This window comes from Vipera ursinii, assembly GCF_947247035.1.
Source record: "Vipera ursinii genome assembly, chromosome: 2".
Classification (NCBI taxonomy): Eukaryota; Metazoa; Chordata; class Lepidosauria; order Squamata; family Viperidae; genus Vipera; species Vipera ursinii.
In genome coordinates, this window is record NC_139513.1 from 195,758,571 (window position 1) to 195,784,278 (window position 25,708).

A 25,708-nucleotide genomic window follows, 5' to 3' on the forward strand; every position below is an offset into this window, starting at 1 on the left:
CTCTGGCGTCTAGTCATGCCGGCCACATGACCACGGAGACGTCCTCAGACAAGCGCTGGCTCTTCAGCTTTGAAACGGAGATGAGCACCGGCCCCTAGAGTCGGAAACGAATAGCACACATGTGTGGGGGAACCTTTACCTTTTTAAAGAATGTGAAGGAGCATTCTGAGTCTCAAGTAATTTCAGACAAAGTAATGACCCAAACCGAAGGCGAAGGGATATATATTATGTGGAACCCACCAAAGACAAAAACATTTCATTTCCCAACAGACAACGCACCACAGGGATGTTGCCCCACATCATTAACTTACTTCAGGATCATCAGTGTAGTCAAACATTCGGAAGGTGACTCTTGGCATCGGGTAAACGGAATCTGCCGTGTGGGGTGGGGGCGTAAAAGGAGGCAGGTTGTGCTGCAGCGCTTCACAAAGCACGCTGTCGAACGCCAGGTATGGCCGCAGAATGTGCCTCTCTTGCCAGTGGTCCTTCTTCATTTTCTGAATCTGAGCCCAAAGGCAATCTAAGTACTGGAAGGCAACAGCATCCGTCACATGTTTTCATATTCGGAATACAAGGACCCAAACCCAAACCCAGACTGATTTCTGTGCTGTAGGAAATCACTCTACCCAATTTTCTTAGGAACCGTTTCGGGGGGGGGGGGGAGAAATTCAGAATAAAGAAAATGCAAAGAAAGCCATTTGGAGGACTTTCTCATTAGAATAGGGTCAACTTCATGAAGCAAAACCTGGAATTATGCATTTGCACTAATGTTTCTTCAGATGGATGTGAGGATAAGAATTCACAACCCTAATCATATTCACCTCTTCTTGTGGATGTGGCTTATCAACGGACCAAACTTGCAGCATAGACACATGAGTCTTCTGACGCCGTCTGCCATAAAAGAACATAAGTCATTTCAAGGCTACTGATAATTGATTTGCACTTTAACTCAGAAAGACGCTGAAACAAACAGCACGTTATTCAAACCAGCCGCGACCACTGTTGTCTCTAAAGCCTTTAAAAATCAGGACTGCCTTTTATTAAATATGCCTCCCAATCCTTGGTCTTTCATTGAAGATTCTAAGTAAGTAACTAAATAATAAGAACAAGATTCAAACCTTCTTATCAAAAATTAGATACATGGTCAATAGAGAGGTTTTATTTTCAGGGATAACTTAATATTTTATTTGTCTTTTAACTTGTATTTTGTATTGGTATGATTTTAAACTGCCCTGTAAACCGCCCTGAGTCCTCCGGGAAAGGGCGGTATATAAATCTAATAAAATAAATAAATAATAAATTGGCAGAAGGCATTGGGAAAACTAAGCATCTGGCTGAAAAAGTGTGTGCTTTCAATGACCTGATTCTTAACTATACTGTAGGTTTTGGGAACAATTGACTCAGCTACCATGTAGAAAGATGCTTCTAGAACCATACAGCCCAAGACTTACAAAATTCTCTTGTCAGCCCTATGATCGCTTCAGATCCCTTTTTAAGTGCAAACTTGCCTACTTGCTTTCCAGGAATTCACACTCACTTATTCTAGTCCTGTCTTCAGAGTCAACGGAAAACAATTATGAGCACGTGCCTTTCAGCCAAATTTTGAGACTTTATCGTTATTGGTCTGCAGCATCACTGTCCCCACTAAGAATGTTGTTTGAGTCTTTCAATGTGTAAAGTCAGGCGATGATGATTAAAAAAGGAACCTAAAAGTCTGAAGTTATTTATTACCTCTCCATTTAACGGCCAATGGGTTGTATTCCTGCAAATTTATGACGTCTACATGTGCTATGTTCATGCTCTATGAAAGCATAATAACACAAAGTTATTATGGCGGTCATCTCTGCTTCTCTGAGTAAGGGTCACTTCCCCACCGCCTTGAAGGAGGCGGTGGTGAGACCTCTCCTCAAGAAGCCCACCTTGGACCCATCCTCATTGAATAACTTTTGTCCAGTCTCCAATCTTTGCTTCCTTGCGAAGGTTGTTGAGAGCGTGGTGGCGCACCAACTTCCTCAGGTCCTGGATGAAGCGGTTTATCTAGACCCGTGCCAATCGGGCTTCAGGCCGGGCTACAGCACGGAGACGGCATTGGTCGCTCTGATGAATGATCTCTGGAGAGCCCGGGACAGGGGCCATTCCTCTGTCCTAGTCTTATTAGACCTTTCGGCGGCTTTCGATACCATCGACCATGGTATCTTGCTGCGGCGCCTCAGGGGACTGGGAGTGGGAGGCACAGTTCTGCGTTGGTTCTCCTCCTTTCTCCAGGGTCGCTCGCAGTCGGTGCTGGCAGGGGGACAGAGGTCGACTCCGAGGCCTCTCGTTTGCGGAGTCCCTCAGGGGTCGGTCCTCTCGCCTCTCCTGTTCAACATCTACATGAAACCGCTGGGTGAGATCATTCGTAGCTTTGGAGTAGGGTACCATCAGTATGCTGATGACACCCAGCTTTTCATCTCAACTCCAAACAGCATCAGTGATGCCCTCGACGTGATGTCCCGCTGCCTGAAAGCGGTCCGGGAATGGATGGGGAGGAACAGGCTTCAACTGAACCCGGACAAGACTGAATGGCTGTACGTACCGGCAAGCCAGGTTACTCAGAGCATCCCATCCCTTAACATCGGGGATGAGTTACTACCCCCTGTTGATAGGGCCCGCAACCTGGGTGTCCTCCTAGACTCACAGCTCTCCCTGGAAGATCACATAGGAGCTGTGACCAAGGGGGCCTTCTCCCGGGTTCGACTGGTGCGCCAACTACGGCCTTATCTGGACCTGGATGCCTTACGTACAGTCACCCATGCCCTTGTGACCTCTCGCCTTGACTACTGTAACGCTCTCTACATGGGGCTGCCCTTGAGATCCACTCAGAAGCTTCAACTGGTGCAAAGTGCAGCGGCACAGACACTTTTGGGAGCCTCCCGATACTCCCATATCACACCTCTCCTCCGTGCGCTGCACTGGCTTCCAGTTGCCTTCCGGGTGAAGTTCAAGGTGCTAACAATGACATACAAAGCCCTACATGGCATGGGTCCGGACTACCTACGGGAGCACCTTCTGCCAATGTCAACACCCCACCGCCCTGTGCGCTCCCACAGAGAGGGCCTCCTCAGGGTGCCACCGCTCAAGGAATGTCGGCTGGTGGCCCCCAGGGGGAGGGCATTCTCAGTGGGTGCGCCAGCCCTCTGGAACTGCTTACCAACTGAAATCCAGATGGCCCCCGACCTCCGCACCTTCCGGCGCGACTTGAAGACTTACCTATTCCAGCAGTCCGGCCTGGCCTGATAGCTCTAATTGGGGTCCCAGTTTGTTTTGTTTATTGTTTTTCAGTACTGTTTCATTATGTTTGCCTACCTTACTCTGTACACCGCCCCGAGTCCTTCGGGAGAAGGGCGGTTTATAAAAACAAACAAACAAATAAATAAATAAATAAATAATGTTTTCTCTCGTTTCCTTACTTCAGATAGTTTTCGACAGTAGACAAGATCTGCTCCATTTCAGTATCCTTTTTCTCATAGAGCAACTTCCCCACCCAAGGTAAGGACGACAGAAACGCATACACGTACCAGTCACATCGCACCTGTTAAGTAGAAATATGGACAATAAGCATTCAGAAGATACTTTTGGTTCTTGCCATAAAAGCTGAATCAGGTCAAAGGCTTGAATTTCGTAAGAACAACTATTTATGATTCCACAATTCTAGCTCTATGTTACGATGCTTCAGGTACAAACTTTCAAGGGCCCAGGTTCATATATGTGCACATGAATGGTTGATTTTGATATTTCTAAAACAATTCAACCCAAAGGTGAATAGGGGAATAAGTACTAAATCTGCACAAATCAATGAAAAAATATAGGACAGAAAAGTCAACATTTTCCTTTCGTTGTGCTGATGCTCTATTATTTACCATTCCCCCACCCACCCAAGGAGCTATTTCGCACATTCCTTCTGATTGTATTTAAGATGTAAAATTTACTCTCTGGTGTAAATGAAATCAGCCAGGGCCTGGCAAACGTCTGTAAGTCATCAACAGCAATTGGCATGATGAAAAGGTTTTCTACAAATCCAGGTTTTAGAAATGTTCTAGGACAGGGGTCTTCAATCTCGGCCCTTTTATGACTCATGGACTTCAACTCCCAGAATTCCTCAGCCAGCATGCCTGGCTGAGAAATTCTGGGAGTTGAGGTCCATAGTCATAAAAGGGCCGAGTTTGAAGACCTCTGTTCTAGGAGCTACATTGTGGATCTTTTGGACTGCAGATTTTTAATATGAGACAGGATACTTATGTTCTGTCTGAAGGCCACAAGAGACTGTGACAAGAGCACCAGAGGGCACGTAGCGAAATCTTACAGGTTACTGTTTAGGCTTTTGTTATAATACAAGCTGAGGAGAGGCTTATCACATTTACAGACACAACCCAAAAATGTAAAAAAAACCCACTAACACATTTCAGCAATTTATTTCTCTATCTATGAAGCAAATGTATTTTTGTTTACCTGAGGTACATCCTCCTCCTGCGTCACACTAACGAAATTCTCAAACATGGCTACCACTGAGGGCGCAGCTATTACGTGACAATTCACAAGATCAGAAAGAAAGCGCACCTGCAGAAAGAGAACATTCAGCCCTTTCTCAATCACGTTTTTCCTCAAAGCATGGATCATCAAGAGTACTCATAAGGCCAGGCAAGAACACAGCAGAAGCCTAGGCTGTATCTGCTTCAGCATTTTTTACAAGGTCACAGAAATCCCAGGGCCAAGACATAACTGAATAGACACTTAAACCTCATGTATTAGGAGCGGTAGTGGTACAATAGTTAAAATGCAGTACTGCAGGCAAACTCTGCCCACAGCCTGAAGTTCGATCCTGATGGAGCTCAAGGTTGACTACCTTCCATCCTTCCGAGATCTATAAAATGAGGACCCAGATTGCTGGGGGCAGTATGCTAATAATGTTTACATTGTAAACCATTCAAAAGCGCTGTAAAATGCTATGGGGCAGTATATAAACTATCAAATCTAGATCACAAAACCTGGCACACCATTTATACTGCAGAGCACTATGACAAAGTCAGAAGAAATAAGCCTGTGAAAAGGTTTGGATGGGGATATCAAATGATCACACGGAATTACATTTTTTTATCTTCACAGCCTGTAAGGTAAAATGTGAGCTCTTTAAATATGCTAAAAACCAAACTAAGTAAAGTCTCTAAAGTATGAAAACAACTTACTAAATAGACAGCTTCATTGTACAGGTTGACTTTCAAACATTCTTTCAGCTGACGTATCATCGCTTCTACAAACTCTCCACCAAAATTGTAGTTCCTGGCATTCAGCAAGCCAACAACAGTTGTGTAAAGGGTCATCTTTTGTGGTAGCAGACGTGCACTGATTTTTTTCCCATAAAGGAGAAAAAAAAACAGCCTCAATTATTAACTCAAATCACAAGTGCCATCTCATTACCCCATGTGTGATTTTCAAATTACCTAGAATGACTAAATTTTGAAAAGCAGTGTCTTCCTTGACAAGAAGTCTACTATATATTGCGAAAAAGATAACATGAGAGTCAATTCAGTCTTCATTTAACTCTTTACATATTTCAAATCCCAGTGGGAAATTACATAAGACATGTGTAAAATTATGGGAAACATTCTACTATGTATGTAACAATATATATCTTCCAATGTTTCAACCACAGCATTTATACTGCTTCAGACTCAGGTGTCAGTATGTTCTTTGCAAAGTTGAAAGGAGAAGGTCTGATGAGTAACAGGTCAGGCAAAAATGTAATCCTTTCTTTGAGCTCTTATGAAAATTCCAGAAGCTGGCCCTGCGAATCACGTCTCAATGCACAGTTGCAGAAAACAGGTTAAATTAAGAGGACTGCATTGCAGTTACCAATGATCAGCAACAGAGAACTATTTTGACACTTACCTCCTCTCCACTCTCCTAATTAGTTACCTTGCTAATTATCCCATATTGTCTCTAAGTTTCAAACATTCTTTAAATGGGAAAAAAACATGTAGCCGTGCAATATATTCAATAAATAGCTTTGAAAAGAAATACTTTTCAAAAGTAATTACTTAAAAGCCTTTACTGTAGCTAATGTAGGAGATGACCAGGTTGAGTCTGAGGGAGGGGTCAAATGCATCGTCTCAAGGACCTTCTTGCCCACAAGAGATCTATGTCCAGCCCACCTTGAATTTTGTTCTCTTATTTACCACCTATTGGCTTCGACCATTAGTACTTCAGATTCTTGTACAGAGCTCTAGCATACAATAAGCCTATATTCTGTTGAACTGCCTGGACTCTTGATTTCATGCCCTTGACATTTAATGCATCACACCTAGATCCATAAATCTTTTGCATACATACACTGTACAAAGGAGTCTCATTATTTTGCTTTTGAAGTTTGGCAGATTTGCCTCCAACACCTCAGTTGTATTCTCTAAGTTATATTCCAAAGAAAAAGAACTCTGAGGGGATAAAATATTAGAAAGTTATTGTCTTGTTCTGATATACAGTACATGTTACAAAGATACTTCTCATTAAAATGTCCTCTCAGTACAACAGCTACAGTAACTCCAAAAGCTATCAATTAAAGGATACTCTACTGCTATTATCTTGCATTCCTTACCTAAATTCTTTATTGAAACACACATAGACAAAGAAACAAAAAGGGGAAATGTAAGAAAATTAAAAATAAATGACTCTTCTTGATCATCCTAAAACACTGTACAATAACAGCCTCATCTGCAAACTAGTTTTATTTCTGCAATGAAATAAAGCTTTATAATAATTCAGTCTTTACATAGATAAAGAGGGACTAATTAGGAATTCAGAAAGGGTCAGCAGTGATAGCAATGCAATTAAACAAGACCACTGAGTAATAAAACTCCATAATCCATAATTTTTTTTACAGTTTTCAATCAAATCAATGAGGACAGCTTGATCAGATCAGTAATCATAAAACATTTCTTACTATTAAGTAATTGGAATGGTACGCTGAAACCCAGCATGGAAAGTTGGTTAGCACAATATTCTTACAAACTGTAAATGTAGTGTAATAGTTTATTGCAGGCTCAATTTGTAAATGAATATATCAAATGTTAAGGCCCCATTGTAGAATGAGGGGGCATACATTCCACATAACTACTAAGGAGTATTTGTTTATGGTCCTTGAACTTATTAAGGCAAATACTCTGATGGATAATATTTATTTATTTATTTATTTTATTGGATTTGTATACCGCCCTATTCCCATAGGACTCAGGGCAGTTTACAGGGCAGTTAAAACCATGAATACAAAAAATTAAAAACAATTAAAACATATAAAATATATAAAAGAGAACCTTTTTTAAAAAAAATAACAAAAATGACACAATACACAGTAACTTTATTCCATTTCTAAATATAATATACTTATGATACCTCATTTGTATTTGAGTATTTATGTTATTCTCAGACAGGGAAACCTCAAAGAGGTCAAAATGAAGCTTCTAGCCTTTTATACCTTTTCTCCCAATGTGCTTAGTAAGTATTCCAAATCCTCTTCATCTTCCAATAATGTTTTTCTTCTCTTGTGTTCTTGCTCTACTTTAGTGAGACAAAACATCAGATGCCAAAATGAAAGTCCCAATATGGTTGGAGATATGGTGGAATTGTAATATTAAATATCAAAAACATGACATCTATATGTACATTTTCACAATTCGTTCTAGGAAAATATCATAAGGCACTGCACTGACATTTTATGATACTGATGTTAGAAAAAAAAATCTAACAAAATACTCATAACAAAAATCCCCTTCAAATTCTATTTCTTTTGAATTTCGTTAAAATAAGTTGATTCTAACCATCCTTCCCTTCCATTGTTTTGAAGACAATGGTTGACCTTTGCCCACCAGGCTTCCGGGTGCTACACCAGCCTCGAGCTCAAGGTAGGGGTGGGGGTGTGGCGGTGATCATTAGGGAGACCTTATGTCCGCGGGAGACCACCGTTCCTCAGATAGTCGGGTGTGAGTCTCTCTTTGTGAGATTTGGTTCTGGGGCGCAGTTGGGCTTGCTGCTCGTGTACATTTCGCCTAGTCGCGCAGCGGCAGCCCTGCCCGAGCTGCTCGATATCCTCTCGGGGTTGGTGGTTGAGTTCCCCAAACTTATAGTTTTGGGAGACTTCAATCTACCATCCCTGGGAGGCTCATCTGAGCTCGCTCGGGAGTTCATGGCTTCCATGACGGCCATGGACCTGACGCAGGTAATTTCTGAACCAACTCATGAGGGAGGCCACACCCTTGACCTGATTTTCTTATCTGGACGGTGGTTGGATGATCTTGGTGGGGGCTTTCCATTTATTATGCCCCTGTCATGGACCGATCATCACCTCCTGCGGCTGGTCTTCCATTTTGCCACCCCCCGCCGTGGGGGTACGGAGCCAATTAGATGGTACCGCCCCAGACGCCTAATGGATCCTGATAGATTCCAAGCGGCGCTGGGGTCCCCACCTGCCTCCGTTGCTCACAACTCGGCGGATGCCTTAGTGGAAGCCTGGGAAAGGGCAGCCACTGAGGCACTTGACCGGGTTGTACCCTTGCGGCCCCTGACCCGGTGCAGATCCCAGCGAGCTCCATGGTTCTCCGCGGAGCTCCGGGAAATGAAGCGTCGGAAACAGGGCCTAGAGAGCTGCTGGAGGTCCAGCCGATCTGAATCCGACCGATTGCGGTTAAGAACCTACATTAGGTCTTATCTCGCTGCGATGAGGGAGGCGAGGTGTAATTACTTCTCTACCCTCATCGCATCCGCAGATAATCGCCCGGCCGCCTTGTTTAGGGTGACTCGCTCCCTTCTTAATCAGGAGGTGAGGGAGGATCCCTTGCAGGGTCGTGCCGAGGAGTTTAGTCAACATCTGTCGGATAAAATCGCTCGGATTCGGACCGGTTTGGACTCCAGCTGGGAGGAATCTGGCGATCAGGACACGGGCGGTCCTGTCAATGTTATCTGGGAGGAGTTTGATTCTGTGACCCCTGATGAAGTGGACAGGATTATGGGGAAGCTGAGTTCCACCACATGTTTATTGGATCCGTGCCCTTCTTGGCTGGTTTATGCAGCTAGGGAGAGGACACGAGGCTGGCTCCAGGCGGTTATATCTGCTTCTTTGAGCGAGGGTTATTTCCCCACCATCTTGAAGGAGGCGGTGGTGAGACCTCTCCTGCCTTGGACCCAGCTGTATTGAACAACTTTCGTCCAGTCTCCAACGTTCGCTTTCTTGCGAAGTTTGTTGAGAGTGTGGTGGCGCATCAGCTCCCTCTGGTCCTGGATGAAGCGGATTATCTGGACCCTTACCAATCGGGTTTCAGGCCCGGGCACAGCACGGAGACGGCATTGGTCGCTCTGGTGAATGATCTCTGGAGGGCTCGGGATAGGGGATATTCCTCTGTCCTAGTCCTATTAGACCTCTCGGCGGCTTTCGATACCATCGACCATGGTATCCTGCTGCGGCGTCTCAGGGGACTGGGAGTGGGAGGCACAGTTTTTCAGTGGTTCGCCTCCTATCTCCTGGGACGCTCGCAGTCGGTGTTGGCAGGGGGGCAGAGGTCGACCCCTAGGACTCTCGCTGTGGAGTTCCTCAGGGGTCGGTCCTCTCGCCTCTCCTGTTCAACATCTATATGAAACCGCTGGGTGAGATCATTCGTGGTTTTGGAGTTGGGTATCATCAATATGCTGATGATACCCAACTTTTTATTTCGACCCCAAACCACCCCAGTGATGCCCTCAACGTGATGTCCCGTTGCCTGGAGGCGGTTCGGGTCTGGATGGGGAGGAACAGACTTCAACTCAACCCTGACAAGACTGAGTGGCTGTACATTCCGGCATCCCGGGATACCTGGGATGTTCCATCTCTTTCTATGGGGGGTGAGTTTTTACCCCCTGTGGATAGGGCTCGCAACTTGGGAGTCCTCCTAGATTCATGACTCACTTTGGAGGATCATATAGTGGCCGTGACTAGGGGGGCTTTTGCCCAGGTTCGCCTGGTGCACCAGTTGCGGCCCTATCTGGACCGGGAGGCCTTATGTACGGTCACTCATGCGCTCGTGACCTCTCGCCTAGACTACTGTAATGCTCTCTACATGGGGCTTCCCTTGAAGACTGCTCGGAGGCTCCAACTGGTACAGAATGCAGCCGCGAGAGTTGTCTTGGGAGTTTCCCGGTACTCCCATGTTACACCTTTGCTCCGTGAGCTGCATTGGTTACCAGTTGTCTTCCGGGTAAGGTTCAAGGTTTTGGTTATGATCTTTAAGTCCCTACATGGCATGGGTCCGCGATACCTCGAGGACCACCTGCTGCCGGCGTCGACTCCCATCCGCCCTGTGCGTGCCCACAGAGAGGGCCTCCTCAGGGTGCCTCCGGTCAAGGAATGTCGACTGGTGGCCCCCAGGGGGAGGGCCTTCTCTGTGGGTGCTCCGGCATTATGGAACCAACTGCCGGTTGAGCTCCGGACGGCATCGGACCTCCGATCCTTCCGTCGCGGGTTGAAGACCCATTTGAACTAGCGGGTCTGGCCTGATGGGGGTATATGGGTTTTTATAGGCTTGTTATTATTTTATCATTCTTGTTTTAATTGGGCATTGGTTTAATTTTCTTTCAATTTTTGTATTGTTATTTATATATGCCCTGTGAACCGCCCTGAGTCCCTTAGGGAGAAGGGCGGTATAGAAATCTCAATAAATTAAATTAAATTAAATTAAATTAAATCTTCCTTTTTCTTTAAGCTGACCTTAGAGGCTGCACTATAATCCCCTCAACTGAAGAGATTAGAAAGGCTGGGGAAAAAAAAGCACAAGGCATATTATTATTTTGGCAGAATCCAGTGGCAGAAAGTTAAAAAATGCCCTTCATGATCTTTGCTTCTATTCCCACATTTCTGAAATGGGAGCTCATTTCTTGGACTGGGCCAAAGCAGAAGCAAAACTTTACAAAGGAATACCAAAAACAATTCTAACCCATTTTATGTCCATTTTATAATCTAGTATTATTGTTTTGAATGAAGCAAGCAAATATAGGCTAAGGAACCATTCATATCTACTTATATGAGATACAATGCTGGGAAAGACCAAATCCAGTTAAGCTAAGGTGAAAGTAGAAGAAAATCAAAATTATACAAATAAATGTTTGCTTAATGGCCACTTGTTCAGCAACTGTTCAAAGTTATAAATGAATGAATTAGAACTCACAACCAGTCCTCAAAGTTCTAGCCATGGCAGCATCCCTGTGGTCATTAGATTGCAATTTGGGAACTGAGCAATCAGTGCACAATTATGATGGTTGCTGTATCCTACAATCACCATTTGAGACTATCAATATAACTTTAGACAAGGAAAACCAACGGGGAAGACAGTAGGTGGTCAAAAATGGTAACCACGGGACATTACATTTAACAATTGCACAGGATTCACTTAAAGATGGCAATCGGAAGAATTTAGAACGGCTGTGGTAACTGGGCATGGTGCTAAAAATAATAGGTTAGTATACTACTAATTAACAGTAATAATTTTTTTACTATGTTACAAAGGATGGGAAATACACAATAACTTTCTTATAGTCATACAGAAATAAACAAGGAAGTGCTGATCATAAGAAGTGCCCTATATTTGAAGAATTGTTGACCAGCGTGGTCCAGAAGTTTAAAGAGTAACTTCAGTAGAGTTTTCATCTGTTTACACTGGTCTGGTGTTCACTGACCAAGAATTCACAAATAATCAATAGACCAATATCTCTGCTTCACTTTTCCTGATATAAAAAGAAAATAATACCTTTATGCAAAGACTTACCAATATTGTTATATTTTTTTCTTCTAGGCTACATAGAATCAATAGATAAAAAGACGTGTCTGCTCAAGGGCTATAATGTAACATAGCTTCTTCCAAAGAGCAACAAAGACAGTGAGTTCAACTCCTGACTTGGGGATGAAAGCTAACTGAGTGACTTTGGGCCAGTCACTGTCTTTCAGCCCAATTCACCTCTCAGGGTTGTTGTTGTGGGGAAAATAGGAGGAGAAAGGTGTGTGGGATATGCTTGCATCTCAAGTATACAGAGGCCCACTTGGATCTCAAGCATTAAACTGGGGGTGATAAACCAACACTTTCTCAGTTGATTTTCTTTCTTTCTTTTTTGAAAAATCAGCTGTGTCAGCACATCAACAGAGAACTGAACAAAAGAAAAAGTTTAGGTCCACTATTACAGGAATGGATTCATTCTTTTTCCAGTCCTGCAATTTGTTTCTATATCAGGTTGTGGGGGGGATGGGGGTAGGCTAACCACAGGTTGATCACTGACTACATTTAGCTGAGAATAAAACTTAAATTCAGCTATAATCCTACAATGTCATCAAAAGTGGAAGTTTTCCAACCAATGCCCCAAAACTAAGTGTACAGAAGGAAAATATGAAATCACAGTTCAAATGTTGGGAAGAACCCGATGTATGAAACGTGGCCTCTAAATGCCCAAATATATATACATATATACATGTGCCCAAAGTGATTCCTTTCCTCAATTCTCAAACCTAGAAAAAGTGTCTCTGTGTTCAGAATTTTTAAAATAGACAAAATTAAACTGTGCATAGTTACACACCTGTGATATCAACAGTGTTTTGCTATAACAATATACAACCAGGTACATAATGGATTCTTTCTTTCCACTCATCTAAACAGATCGGGGGAGGGGGGGTGATTATGAAGAAAATCCCTGCGGGTGCACAAAATCTGTGAATTTAAAATAGGATCGTACATATAAAAAATATATCAATTTTTTTAAAAAAAAATTAAAAAACAGGTTGGGAATCTGTCAAGCTCCTTCCGTAACTACAAGGCACTGCTCAACTTTTAGCAGAAGACAAAAGACCTGGAAGACGGGATGGAGATTTCCCAGGGGTTACATTATTAGGCTTGATGTACCAGATGCCATCTGCAACTCAAATTCAAGTCAAGGTTGACTCAGCCTTCCATCCTTCCGAGGTAGGTAAAATGAGGACCCAGATTGTTGGGGGCAATTAAGCTGACTTTGTAATAATGCCGCTTGGGGGGGGGGGTGTGTGAAAGCCCTAATAAGTAGGCATATACATAGAATGAAGGCTACTGCTAAGTTTGTAAGCCGCCCTGAGTCTTCGGAGAAGGGCGGGATATAAATGGAATTAAAATAAATAAATACAAATAAAATAAATGTTTTCAGATTATTCCCCCGGGAGAGAAATCGGTATGCAACTGATTGGAAAACAGCCTATCCCGGAGCTCCCACCCTCACCCTCCGCTTCCCTCCCGCTCACCGTCGTCCTCGTCCCGGTGCCGCCTGCGCGACATGGCTCGATTCTCCTCCCTCCGACTCGGCGGACGGCCGAAGGGCGCTCACGGGGCGGGAAAGGGCAGCCGGCGCCACGGCCCGATGACAGCAGCCACACCGATGCTCGGGGCGCTCGCCGGAAGCCGCCCGCCTCGAACCGCCCCCCCCCCCCTCCCCGAGAGAAAACAGCGAGACGGGCGAGCGGCGAAGACGCGTGCCTGCTTCCTCTCGGCTCTTCGTACCTTCCGGCCCGGCGGCTGGTCCTTCCGGTGGGCTCTAAGTGGTGGTAACCAGAGAGGCGCTTTGGGGGGTGAGAGGACAGGATGCGAATGGAGTTTTTCCGGGGCAGGTCGAGGCTGAGGGACGGTCTATCAGTCGGGAGGTTTCGTGCATCTTTGTCAAACAGTGTTTCCCAACCTTGTCTTCTTTAAGGTGGGTGGACTTCAGCTCCCAGAATTCCCCAGCCAGCAGGGGGAATTCTGGGAGTTGAAGTCCACCCATCTTAAAGCAGACAAGGTTGGGAAACACTGATCTTTGTTGCTGTGCTTTTTTTTTTGTGGGGGTGGGGGGGTGAGGTGGGGCTGGGAGCAAAACTCCCCGGGTAACGTAGGTTCCTGATGTTTTAAAGCAAGAACGAAGGGGATAGCTGTACAAACGAGCACAAATCCAGCGTCAATCCGCGATGCGTCGCTCTGAAATTCCTTATTATGGGGACGTAACTAAACCTTGCAAGGTTAATTTTTTTTGAACATGGGGACTCCTCTCCTGATAGTGCTGATCCTTGCCTCGCTATAAAGTCGGCAGTGAGTGCCTGATTTGGAAGACGGGTTGAATACAAAGGTTAAAATACCTTCTTTGTAACTCAATCGGCATGATTGAGATCCTGGATTGTACGCATTGCTGAACAGTGGCAAGATTAAAATATTTTGGTGATGGATGACGCTCATCCCATTCTCCGTGAATAATTCTTCTTTTTTTTTTTTGGCAGCATCTGGAAGTAAAATACTACACTAAAATCAATTAGAAAAGAATCCTTTTATAAACCATTTATTGAATAATAAAATTGTTTAATACGCAATCGTATCGCACACACGCACGATCGTATTGCACACACACTTAAAAGTTTTTCATATGTATCTACAGTTGTTTGTAGGTTAAAAAAACCTACAAGCAACTGTATTTTGAATGTTGTGTGTTGTTGTTGTTAGCTGCGAAGTTGTGTCTGACCCATCGCGACCCCATGGACAACGTTCCTCCAGGCCTTCCTGTCCTCTACCATCTTCTGGAGTCCATTTAAGCTCACACCTACTGCTTCAGTGACTCCATCCAGCCACCTCATTCTCTGTCGTCCCCTTCTTCTCTTGCCCTCAATCTTTCCCAGCATTAGGCTCTTCTCCAGTGAGTCCTTCCTTCTCATTAGGTGGCCAAAGTATTTGAGTTTCAGCTTCAGGATCTGGCTTTCTAAAGAGCAGTCAGGGTTGATCTCCTCTAGGACTGACCGGTTTGATCGCCTTGCAGTCCAAGGGACTCGCAGGAGTCTTCTCCAGCACCATAGTTCAGAGGCCTCAATTCTTTGGCGCTCAGCCTTTCTTATGGTCCAGCTTTCACTGTCATACATTGCAACTGGGAAGACCATAGCCTTGACTATACGCACTTTTGTTGACAGGGTGATGTCTCTGCTTTTTAGTGTGCTGTCTAGATTTGCCATGGCTTTCCTCCCAAGGAGCAAGCGTCTTTTAATTTCTTGGCTACAGTCCCCATCTGCAGTGATCTTGAAGCCCAGGAAAATAAAATCTGTCACTACCTCCATTTCTTCCCCATCTATTTGCCAGGAATTGAGAGGGCCGGATGCCATGATATTGGTTTTCTTAATGTTGAGTTTCAACCCAAGTTTTGCACTCTCCTTCTTCACCCGCAACAAGAGGCTCTTTAGTTCCTCTTCACTTTCTGCCATTAGAGTGGTATCATCTGCATATCTTAGGTTGTTGATATTTCTTCCGGCAATCTTAATTCCAACTTTTGATTCATCTAGCCCTGCCTTTCTCATGATGTGCTCTGCATATAAGTTAAATAGGCAAGGCGACAGTATACAGCCTTGCCGGACTCCTTTTCCAATTTTGAACCAATCAGTGGTTCCGTGTCCAGTTGTCGTGTATATATATATTATAGGATATAATATATATGTAATATATATATATATAATATATACATATATATTATAGGATATAATGTTGCATCAATAGAGCCACAGACCTGAAAAGCTTCAAAATTTCAGCTGGAGTCATGTGCCTGCCATGGAGGATGCTACTGGGAGGGCTGATGCTCTGAGGATATGCTAGGAATGATTGTTGGGTCCAATAATGGCCTCTTGAGAAGCAGATGTACCACGACATGCTTCAAGGTAGGCAGTCCTATCCTTCCTACAAAGAGAGATTAACCACTGCTTGTACTCAACCACACACCATCTCCTGGGAGGATTTAACCAATCTGGTGGGCATGGATCCAGAATGCAGGCGGCCAAGAGTCCACAGCCACAAGGACTCTATCTACTTCCTCAGGATCAATCATCTGAAATTCCTTCCAGATGACAGGACTCAAATGAATCCTGGTCACTTGCAAAGATCTGCCCAGCTGGAGTCCATCTCTGAGAGAAGCTGAGCAACTTTGACAAATGCTGAGAATATTCCTCACAGTGGCCCTGCAAGAGGCAGTTCCTCCTTACCCAAGAGGGATCCAATCAAGTGCAATAGATCCATTAGGTGGCTATCTCCTAATGGAGATAAGTATGCTTTGCTGCCCTTATCAAAGCAAGGTGCATCCTAATGAAGGCTCTTGTATCCACAATCAGAATGTGGATGAGGTGAGCTTTATTATAGGTCGACTTGGCATTAAGCAGCAGAATCCAGAGCCACCAAATCTCCAGAAACCAGGTCTTGGTGCAGATCAGTATACAATTTTAACCTACTATGGTGCTAGAAGTCTTTCAGTTCAATTCTCCTTAGAGGTACAAGTCTTTGGCAGGGAACATTTGTATTATATTACCTAGCTTGGTGAAACATTTGCAGATGTTTCCCTCCTTATCAACACAAATATATTCTAACAAAGGCTCTTAATAAGTGCTTGATTGATTTGTCTTCCCCAAGCAGCACTCTAGACATCCCATGTCTATTCATTTTTTAGAGCCACTCAGTAAACCATGTGTTCAGTAAACCATGACGCTCTACAAGATTTGCCTGCACAGAGTTTGCTTCCCTATTGCCTGCTCACTGCAAGCAGTAATGAGGGCATCCACTAAATTGCATGAAACGTGCTGGTTCTATGAAGCATCTTGTAGTCAAAACTGCTTTTCTCCCAAAGTGAACTACAGATTGATAGAATTAGCTGGAGCCACCAACCTCTTTATATTAGGAAACCCCTTCTCTACTTCTACTTCTGTTTGCCTGGGTAGTTTTTGATAATCTTAGTTGCTTAATTCAATTAAATTTGCAATGAACAGTACAAATCACTATCTTTAGTAATTATATGTTCAATTCCAGGTAGAATGTTTCATATATTTGATAAATCTCAAAGGGAACAACCAGTGATATGTTGTATACCCCCTTCGGTCAATGTAAGTCTAGGCTTCTTTATAAATCTGATCGTTTAAGTATTCCTATACTTTAGGTTCATTTTTATAGAATATTGAATATTAGGGAAAGACAATCTGAATTCATATGTTTTATATTATCATAGAATTTGCTCATATACAAAAAGCAAGCAAAGAGCCAATTATGTTTATTATCTATTTTTTTATTTTTATACAAACAGTAGGAGGGAACAAAGCAGATGCTATGGCAGAGTCAACATTCAAACCATTTCAAAATTAGAAATCCACGCATTATTCCATCCCAATCACCCGGCAATCATAACTAGCATAAGGCTCCTACTGCCCCAAGTCATCCCATTCAAGCACTGCGTAGTTTATCTAGGACAGCACAGTTAATGTATTTTCAGATTAAAACATTTTCTTTCCTTTATTATCAAAGAATCCATCTTCAACTTAACAAGATGAAATTAAGTCCTATATACCAAAAAAAAAAAAAAAAACAACCCACGTTATTTAGCCCTGGAGTGCACAGAACTGCTGAAATACAGCCAGTATGTGATGATCCAATTCTGCTGTAAATAGAAGGTTCTCCAAGGTCACCATGTACTGTTGGATGATCTGATGATGCTAAGACACAAAAAAGCATTTCGGTTAAGTTTGGAAATGACGTAGCACCGTAAATAAAAAACATATCTATCTAAAAATTATAATCTCTTATTTATATTTTCCAACTCTATAATATCTATGATAGCTACAACTATACTATGCACTATGTGCAACTCTTGCCAACAAAACGAAAAACAGAACCAGCCTTTGAACTCTTAGAAGGTGGCCAATCTTAATTATGAAATTAGGAGCAGGAGATTTTCATCATGCCAACTGTTTTACATAGACAGGAAAGGTTAAATGGTGATTGTAAAATATTATCTTCTTTATACATATTACTGTGCAATTTCCAGAGCACTGGACAATGAAATCAATCAAATCAATAAAAGTACTATATAAAATATTCATAATTTTTTAATTCCAACAGCTCATCTCCAGTTACAAACCTTACAAATAAATCATAAAGTTTCAACTTTAATCCCAGGCAAGCTTTTTTGAGAGGGCTTTCCATAATTATGCCAGCACCACTCTCTATTGACCATGTATCTAATTTTTGATAAGAAGGTTTGAATCTTGTTCTTATTATTTAGTTACTTACTTAGAATCTTCAATGAAAGACCAAGGATTGGGAGGCATATTTAATAAAAGGCAGTCCTGATAATTAAAGGCTTTAGAGCAGACATGTCAAACACAAGGCCCGGGGGCCAGATCCGGCCCGCGAAGTGGTTTCATGTGGCCCACGAAGCCATCCTGGAAACAGTGAGGGAACGGCCCCCACTGCCTTGGCCCTGGCCCAGAGACCCTCTTTCTGACAGAGACCCTCAGATCTGTCCCTCTCCTGCCCAGGCCCCCATAGGCACCCTTGATGCGAATGATGTAGAGCTGGCCATGCCCACCCAGTAGGCCATATGCACTCTAGCCACGCCCACCCAGTAGGCCACACCCACCCAGGCCACACCCACCCGGCCCCTTGAGGGCAACCGCAATGCTGATGCGGCCCTCAATGAAATTGAGTTTGACACCCCTGCTTTAGAGACAACAGTGGTCGCATCTATGCCCAAAATTTGATGGCAGAAATCATGGCTACTTAGATCACTGAGGTTTTAAGAAAGGAAAAGTCGTTAAGTACCCAGTGTCAATCTAGGAAGTGCTGTGACTTAATTAGCAACAGACACATGCCAATTATGCAAACCCAGATGGACACATAATTACCCTCTGAAAAATATTTGATCTATCTCAGAAAGGTTCATTGGCTTCTCTTCAGTTTCTGAATATGGTGCAAACCGAGATAGGCTGTATCAGGATAATCTCACTTTCAATAACCGCATGAATTCTGACATCTATAAGACTTACCTGTAAGAAAATTTGCTGCAGCCTCTCTATACAGTTCCTGTACCAAGGTGTAATTACATCAATCCCTCCTGTTTCACATCGTACTAGATGTTCAGTTAGGATCATAATAAAACGCTGGAAGGAATAAACAGTGAAATAGTTGGTGCTAGATCCAGACGAGATAACTATTTTTTTGAGCAGGGGTTAAAACACACATGAAAAACAGCATCTCCGAATTAAGTAGGATATAATTTAGTACAGAACATCAGCATTAGCGTGATACCATTTGCTATTTCCAGAACTTGTGGTCAAATCTACAGAATTTTAATTTAGAAATGCATGAAGTTTAAACACTTGTTCCAGAGTTTTGCAGTCACATGAAGATTCTAAGATTGCAAGGGGAGTGGTGGCTCAGCAGCTTAAAGACAGTGGATGTGTCGGGCGGAGAAGGTTGACTCTTTACATTCTAGGAGTTCAAGCCCTAGCACCGCATGATGGAGTGAGCTCCCATCACTTGCCTCAGCTCCTGCCAACTTAGCAGTTCAAAAGCATACAAATGTAAGGGGATAAAGAGATAACACTCTGGTGGGACTAGCGGAAGAAGCAAGAAGCCAACTGACACTGGCTCAGCCCGAATGCAAAGCGAAAACCAGCAGAGGAAAAGGCCTGGATAACACTTGACACTCCAGCAGAACACTGTTAGTCTGTTGGCGGAACTAGTTCATTCCCGTGGTGTACCCTGGATACCAAGCAAGCCTGAATTGAACAAACTAGCAATCTTAGGCAGCCAAACTACTACTCTATATTAATACTGTAGATGTCTTGACTTTCATGTACCAATGCCATATGCTAACTAGTAAGTCTAAGATTGCCCTTTTCATTGGCCCATCAATATGTCTGCTTTTACCTGGAATATTACAAGGAAGAGGTTTTTTTGTTCACTTTGAGCTGATTCAACTTTTTCTTGCAAGCGTTCGATCTTTTCTTCCTGGGGCCAACTTTCCCTCTCATTCTTTCGAGAATCATCATGCTGGAGGGAGAGAGTTGAAATTTAACTGATTTTAAGATGTTTTAAAAATAATCAAGAGGGAAAACAAAACAAAACAAAAAGGCACTGTTGCATGTACAGTCGGGAAAAAAAATAGCTTGAAAGCATGCAGCGCAGTTTTCTGCTGCACACTGAACTGGCAAATAAAGTCATTTATTTATCTAGATTGGTTTGGTGCCTCAGCTATTATTTTAGATTTTGTTTATTATTGTTTCAAAATGTTGAAAGTCTATGAGATAGAAACTGATGATATAAATCATTCATACTCATCTATATAGGGGAGTTGATCACATGTTATCAAGCAAATTCCGTCTACTGTCCGGACCCACCTCAATCCACATCTTAGGAAATAAGAACTCTTGGATGCAAGTTTAGTCCAAAAGGAAAATGTTTACTAGGAAGGAATCGATTGTGGCAATACAAGACGGAATCTAACAAAGTTACATTTCAATCCCATATAAAGCATTCCCATTTCAGCCCCTCCCCTCATCCATTTGGTCAGGCTCCCATCATTTGCTTAGGTGTCAGGCCCTTCCCTGGGAAAGGGAAACTCTCCTTGTTTTTATTTTATTTATTTTTTTATTTTTTATTCCATTTATATCCCGCCCTTCTCCGAAGACTCAGGGTGACTTACAAGCTTAGCAGTAGATGCGATCCAGGTCTGTGTCTCCCCCTCCCTCCCCCAGTTCAACCATTTCCCTGTTGTTTGAAGATGGCCTTAAGTAACTATCCTCTTCCCCCCCCCCTCGGAGAGATGGCAGAATCCCCAGAATAAGCACATTGTTCTACCTATACATTTATGAAATGTGATATAAATGGATTCTGACAGTTATCCAGCAATAAAAAGTATCCGAAGGCAAGAACGCTTGAGCCATAGGCACAGCAGAAGGATGACCATCACCATCTTTCCCTCCTGCTGCACATCTCTGCCTAGCTCAGCAAAACAAAGCAAATCTTATGTTCTTGTAGCTGATGAAATGTATTTTAAGTCTCATTTCTTCATACAGTCATGGAAAAAAGCCACCTACTCTTTTCTGTTGCTTGGCTAATCTTTCTTTGGCTTCTTCTAGCTCCTTTTGGATCATCATCACATGCTTGTTCATCTTACGAATGGTAGAGTGTAAGATCTCCCAAATATAAAATCTAGCAATAAAAAAAGCAAAGAGCACTCTGATTTTGGGCAGTAAAAAGGCTGATACACACTTGTAAATCTAAGCTTTTCTCAGACAATGAGTGAAATGGACAATTGTGCAATTTTCATCTTTGTCTCCTCCCCCTGAGGAGAAATTTCAGTATCAGAATTCTCTGTAAAAAAAAAAAGCATGCAAATTTTCAACAAGATATACAAAAGGTTACTTACCTTCAGGAAATATTTACCTGTCTCTGCCTGTATGCTTTCTGATATTCGAAAACAGTGCATTTTACTGAAGTTCCGAGAAAATAATCGCACACAACTTGCGATTAATCATGTTCCTTAGTCTTCCAAAAGTACGGTAAATATTTTTAACTTAAACAAAATTTCCCCTATTAAAATCACTTATACTTCTATGAGAAATATTTGAAGCATAACCTGAAGATTTTTTTTTTTTAAAAAATAGTTTAAATTTATTTACCTTGTAAAATCATGAGATAGCTCTGGAGAAAAAATCCAATTTGCCACTGCAGCGCAATCCACGATCTGTGTTCGAATCATCTTATCCACCAGTACAGCAATCATCTGTGCAAATGCAGAAACTTTGCTCAGTTCATCAGTACTGTGTATTGCCATCTGGACACAACTTTCAATACAAAGTCACAGACTGAAACTAAACAGGATCTCTCAAAGCACTGCCTCTCTTAAGAGGACGGACTGCCTAAGCTGTCCAGGCCACAGTTATTTATCTTAGCAGAGCCTCTTATCATAACTCCCAAGGGAGGTAGGGAAGCAGGGAGAGAGGAAAAAGAAGGGAGGAAGGAAGGGAGGGAGGGAGGGACTATATAAATGTTCATTCTTACCTGAGGATGATTCTTCCATACTTCATACATCACTCTGAGAATATGAAGCTTCCCTTCGTCACTTTCAGCCAAAGTTCTGAGGACGTCACGAAATCTTATAAAAACAGAAATGACATATTCCAAGGGTGTTAAAGAATAGAACATGTCTTGATTCTTACAGATCAATTCTTACGGACCCTTGTGAGTCAGCTGGGATCAAAAATGGCAAAAACAGATTGGGAGGGGAAAGGAAAGAGACGTGGGCTGGTCTAGTCTCCCAAGATGATTCTGAAGTCTGGATTTCTAGTTTGAGAGACTAGCAGTATTGCCGTGTTGACAAAGAGCTCTGTAACACAGCAGTTCTTCCTGCTACCTTGGCTAGCTACACATGACAGTACCCTAGGAATATTCAGCAAGCCAATTATGGAACTCATCTCTTCCCCCAAATCAGTGCCAACATTAAACACCCAACACACACACACCCGTATGTGAGACAGAGGTAAGGGACATTTCTTGCCAAAGCAATGAGAGAAAACCATGCCTTAAATCCAAGCCATAGCGGAAGGCATGTGCCAACCCTTTGAGGTAGATGAGACTCGAATGCCAAGGAAATAAATGCTAATACTACTTTCGTTATAGAGTTATAGCAATAGAATCTTACCTCCCTGACATTTCCTAAAGAGAACCAGGGAGGGTCAAGTCTGAGATGTTCCGTTCTGGGGCTCAGATTTCTCTTATTCAACCACTGGCTTGGCTGCAGCTCTCCCTCAGGATTACTGTATTGTCACAGCTGATTATACAGTATGCAAAAATGTCTGAGAGAGACACCTCCCTTAGTCACAGGACGATACGAGGCAGAGGGCATAAAGCAGAGCCAGACACTTCCAAGATTCTGTTATTATAGCCAACCTTTAAAAAAGTAGCTTGGTCTTCTGATTGAGTTGATTTCTTAGCTCGGTTTACATTATGGGGCTGACATTCTCTCATTGTGTAATTGGACCAGTCCTCAGATTTTACTTCAGAGAGGTTGCTTTTAATTTTGCCTATGCCCAAGCTCTATCCACCACTTCACAATCTAATGGAGAAAGGCTTCTTCTGGACAAGCAAGTTTTTTTTAACTTCCTGCCTCCCTGCAGACCTTCTTTGGCCATTCTTATTAGCCTGTATCTTGGGCTTAAAGGGACAATGTTCTGCTGTCCAGGTGAGAAAGGACTGATGAACTTTTTGTCTATGCTGCGGTGTGGGAGAAAGCTGCTGAATGCAAGACTGATACAGACCAAAGATCTCAGGAATCATAGACTACACAGCAGGCATGTCAAACTCGCAATGTCACATGACATCGTGCAACGTATCGTGACTTTTTCCCCATTGCCGGCAATGGGGAGGGTGCGGTCTTGTCGTGATGCATCCGGCCCGTGGGCTGGCAGTTTGACATGCCTGCTATACAGGAATCAATCCATTTTAAATAGTAGATTAAAGAAAAGTAGATAATATAACTATTTTTAAAACACAATCAAAAAATAAAGAACATAACACACATGCTTCTATCCTCTTTTTCATAGTTACAACACAAATAAAAATAAAATGGCAACAATATGAACACACTGACAGTTTAATATACTTAATGATAAACACTTACTTTCCCAGAGCACTGAAAGAGTGACTGAATGACTTTGACGCTACGTGCAATAATGTTTGGACAAAAACCTCTATTTTTAAAGGATTGACTGAGAAGCCTTCATCTGGAAAACAAAGTTACAAATACATTTGAATCCCTGTAAGCAATGTAGGCATTCACTAAAGGCTGAGAGGGACTTAGAATTTTTACTTTTCTATTTAAAAAATAAACTGGAGAGGAAATTTCATACTAGGCTTTTCTTACAATTACATTAATACAAATTAAATTACATATATGAATGAATGAATTTCAGACATATACTAAGATAAAACTGAATTGAAACTCATGGATGAAGCCAATTCTTAGTATATAGTAACTAGTATCTGAAAAAGCATGGTCTTTCCTACAATCTCCTAGTCTCAACCTCCTATTTTATCCAAAATGTGGCAATTTTCTTCCTCCTATCTGACTTGAAGCATTTCCCTTTTCCCATTCTGATTCTATAGTGTCATTCTGTTTAAAATACCATAAATGTAAAGGGTTTGTATATATGGAGTGGTGCTGGATGTATGGAGTGGTGCTGGATATCAACAGGTCCCAGGTAAATACAATTCTACTGAGCTAGTAGAAATTGCTGTATGAAAATAAGAACTGGAGCCACATCCTACATTTAACTAAAACCTAACTAACTTCCCTGAGGTTTTGCAATGTTTCCATAAATGAAATTAGCAGTGTTTTTTTTCTTAAAAAAAAAAAAAGGTGCCGGAACTCTCATCTTGGTGGGCACAGGAGACGGGGTGGGGGTGGGGCGCTGCTACGGTCACGGGTGCGAGGGGTGTTGGTGGCAGGCTGCCCCCTGGGGCTGGAGACAGCACGGCTGGTGCTGTGGGAGCAGCGTGGCCCGCTCTATACAGCGGGGCGGTGCGGGAGGCAGAGGCAGTGCGGGCCAGGCGATGCAGAAAAAAGCCCTGCTTTTGTTTTAATCTTATGATTTTAAAAATATTATAAAAATATTTATTTTAAAAATATTTATTTTAAAAATATTTATTTTAAAAATATTTATTTTAAAAATATTTATTTTAAAAATATTTATTTTAAAAATATTTATTTTAAAAATATTGTAAGTTGCCCCAAACCTCGCCATGTGGATTTACTACAAATATTATATAATCGGTAAATAAAGGTAGAACATATGTTAAATATACATCAAATGATAATATGTTTCCCTACAAAGTCAATTCATGCTCAATGACAGACCAAGGAGTTAACTCGGAAAGACAAGAGGAAAATCTAGAAGAGGTCTGTGCAACTTGTAGAAGGGAAAGTCCAACACTGATAAATTAAAAATCTTTGTGGTCTGCAAAGGAATGCTGGTGGGCTAATTAATGATTTGGTGACTAGAGGCGCATCTACAGTGTTGGAGTTCATGGTCATGGTAAGCCATGGAGGCACTAGGCAACATGACTTTCACGGCAGTGGTGGTGATTTTATTACTTAAAAAAAAGTCTGTGCTCTGTCCAAGGGTGCTTGGTAGGCTGCATGTACAGGCCTAGTCTAGAATTTATTTTGGAGCATTTACCTATCTAGAGCAGGCATGTCGAACTAATTTTGTTTGAGGCAACTTCTTATAAAAGAATTGCCATTAATTTGTTTTAATAAAATAATTTAAATCAATTTTTCACTTGATTTCAAACTAAATGAATTATATTAGTTGACAATGATTTTTTTTAGTATAATTGCCAAATGCAATAAACTGCTTTTAGGTATATGTGTGCACTAATTATTTCAACACCAATACATTTTAACAACATATTCTATTTGTAAATGAATGCAAATGCAAATTATACAATTTTTTGTGCAAAAATAAAACAAAATAACAGATATAAGAGTTGTTATCATTAGTTATCCTTAGATAAAAAATAATTCCATCATCCAAAACTTTGTTATATTGTTGCAGAGATGTTAACATAGGAAATAGATTATTTTGTTATCTAATTTTACCTCCCGAAAGACAGAAGCAGATGAAAAATGTGAGGTTCTTTCCTGCTGGCTTTTTTGAATTAGCTGTTTTACATTCTAAAAGTTTAGTTCCTAAAGAAGTAATTCTGTAAATAATTTTAATGTCCTCTTCTAGTGCAGGCTCTTTTATGACTCAAGGACTTCAACTCCCAGAATTCCTGAGCCAGCATGGCTCAGCTTGGAAACCTCTCCCTTTCCCCTCAGC

At 42.2% G+C, this 25,708-nt stretch overlaps 2 protein-coding genes across 6 annotated transcripts in view; both read right to left on the minus strand.

Moving 5' to 3' along the window:
- LOC310635793 (nuclear cap-binding protein subunit 1) overlaps positions 1-13,475 on the minus strand; it is a 35,586-nt gene extending 22,111 nt beyond the window's left edge. The window contains exons 1-8 of one of the 4 annotated variants that reach the window (XM_083355077.1): positions 13,307-13,475; positions 7,505-7,584; positions 6,367-6,467; positions 5,223-5,379; positions 4,489-4,596; positions 3,450-3,571; positions 822-891; positions 312-527 (exon numbers count right to left, since the gene is read on the minus strand). In XM_083355077.1, the coding sequence (XP_083211203.1) occupies positions 312-527; positions 822-891; positions 3,450-3,571; positions 4,489-4,596; positions 5,223-5,379; positions 6,367-6,467; positions 7,505-7,584; positions 13,307-13,340 (888 nt within the window). In that variant the 5' untranslated portion in view covers positions 13,341-13,475. Of the gene's footprint in view, positions 1-311; positions 528-821; positions 892-3,449; positions 3,572-4,488; positions 4,597-5,222; positions 5,380-5,477; positions 5,528-6,366; positions 6,468-7,504; positions 7,588-13,306 lie in introns of those variants that run through there. The other 3 variants (XM_083355076.1, XM_083355078.1, XM_083355079.1) reach the window with 3 other exon arrangements.
- Positions 13,476-17,088: 3,613 nt separating this feature from the next.
- LOC310634277 (nuclear cap-binding protein subunit 1-like) overlaps positions 17,089-25,708 on the minus strand; it is a 41,547-nt gene continuing 32,927 nt past the window's right edge. For both annotated transcript variants that reach the window (XM_083352496.1, XM_083352497.1), the window contains exons 17-23: positions 23,506-23,608; positions 21,888-21,981; positions 21,506-21,609; positions 20,921-21,035; positions 19,752-19,874; positions 18,866-18,979; positions 17,089-17,533 (exon numbers count right to left, since the gene is read on the minus strand). In XM_083352496.1, coding sequence (XP_083208622.1) covers positions 17,420-17,533; positions 18,866-18,979; positions 19,752-19,874; positions 20,921-21,035; positions 21,506-21,609; positions 21,888-21,981; positions 23,506-23,608 — 767 coding nt within the window. In that variant the 3' untranslated portion in view covers positions 17,089-17,419. The remainder of the gene's footprint in view (positions 17,534-18,865; positions 18,980-19,751; positions 19,875-20,920; positions 21,036-21,505; positions 21,610-21,887; positions 21,982-23,505; positions 23,609-25,708) is intronic.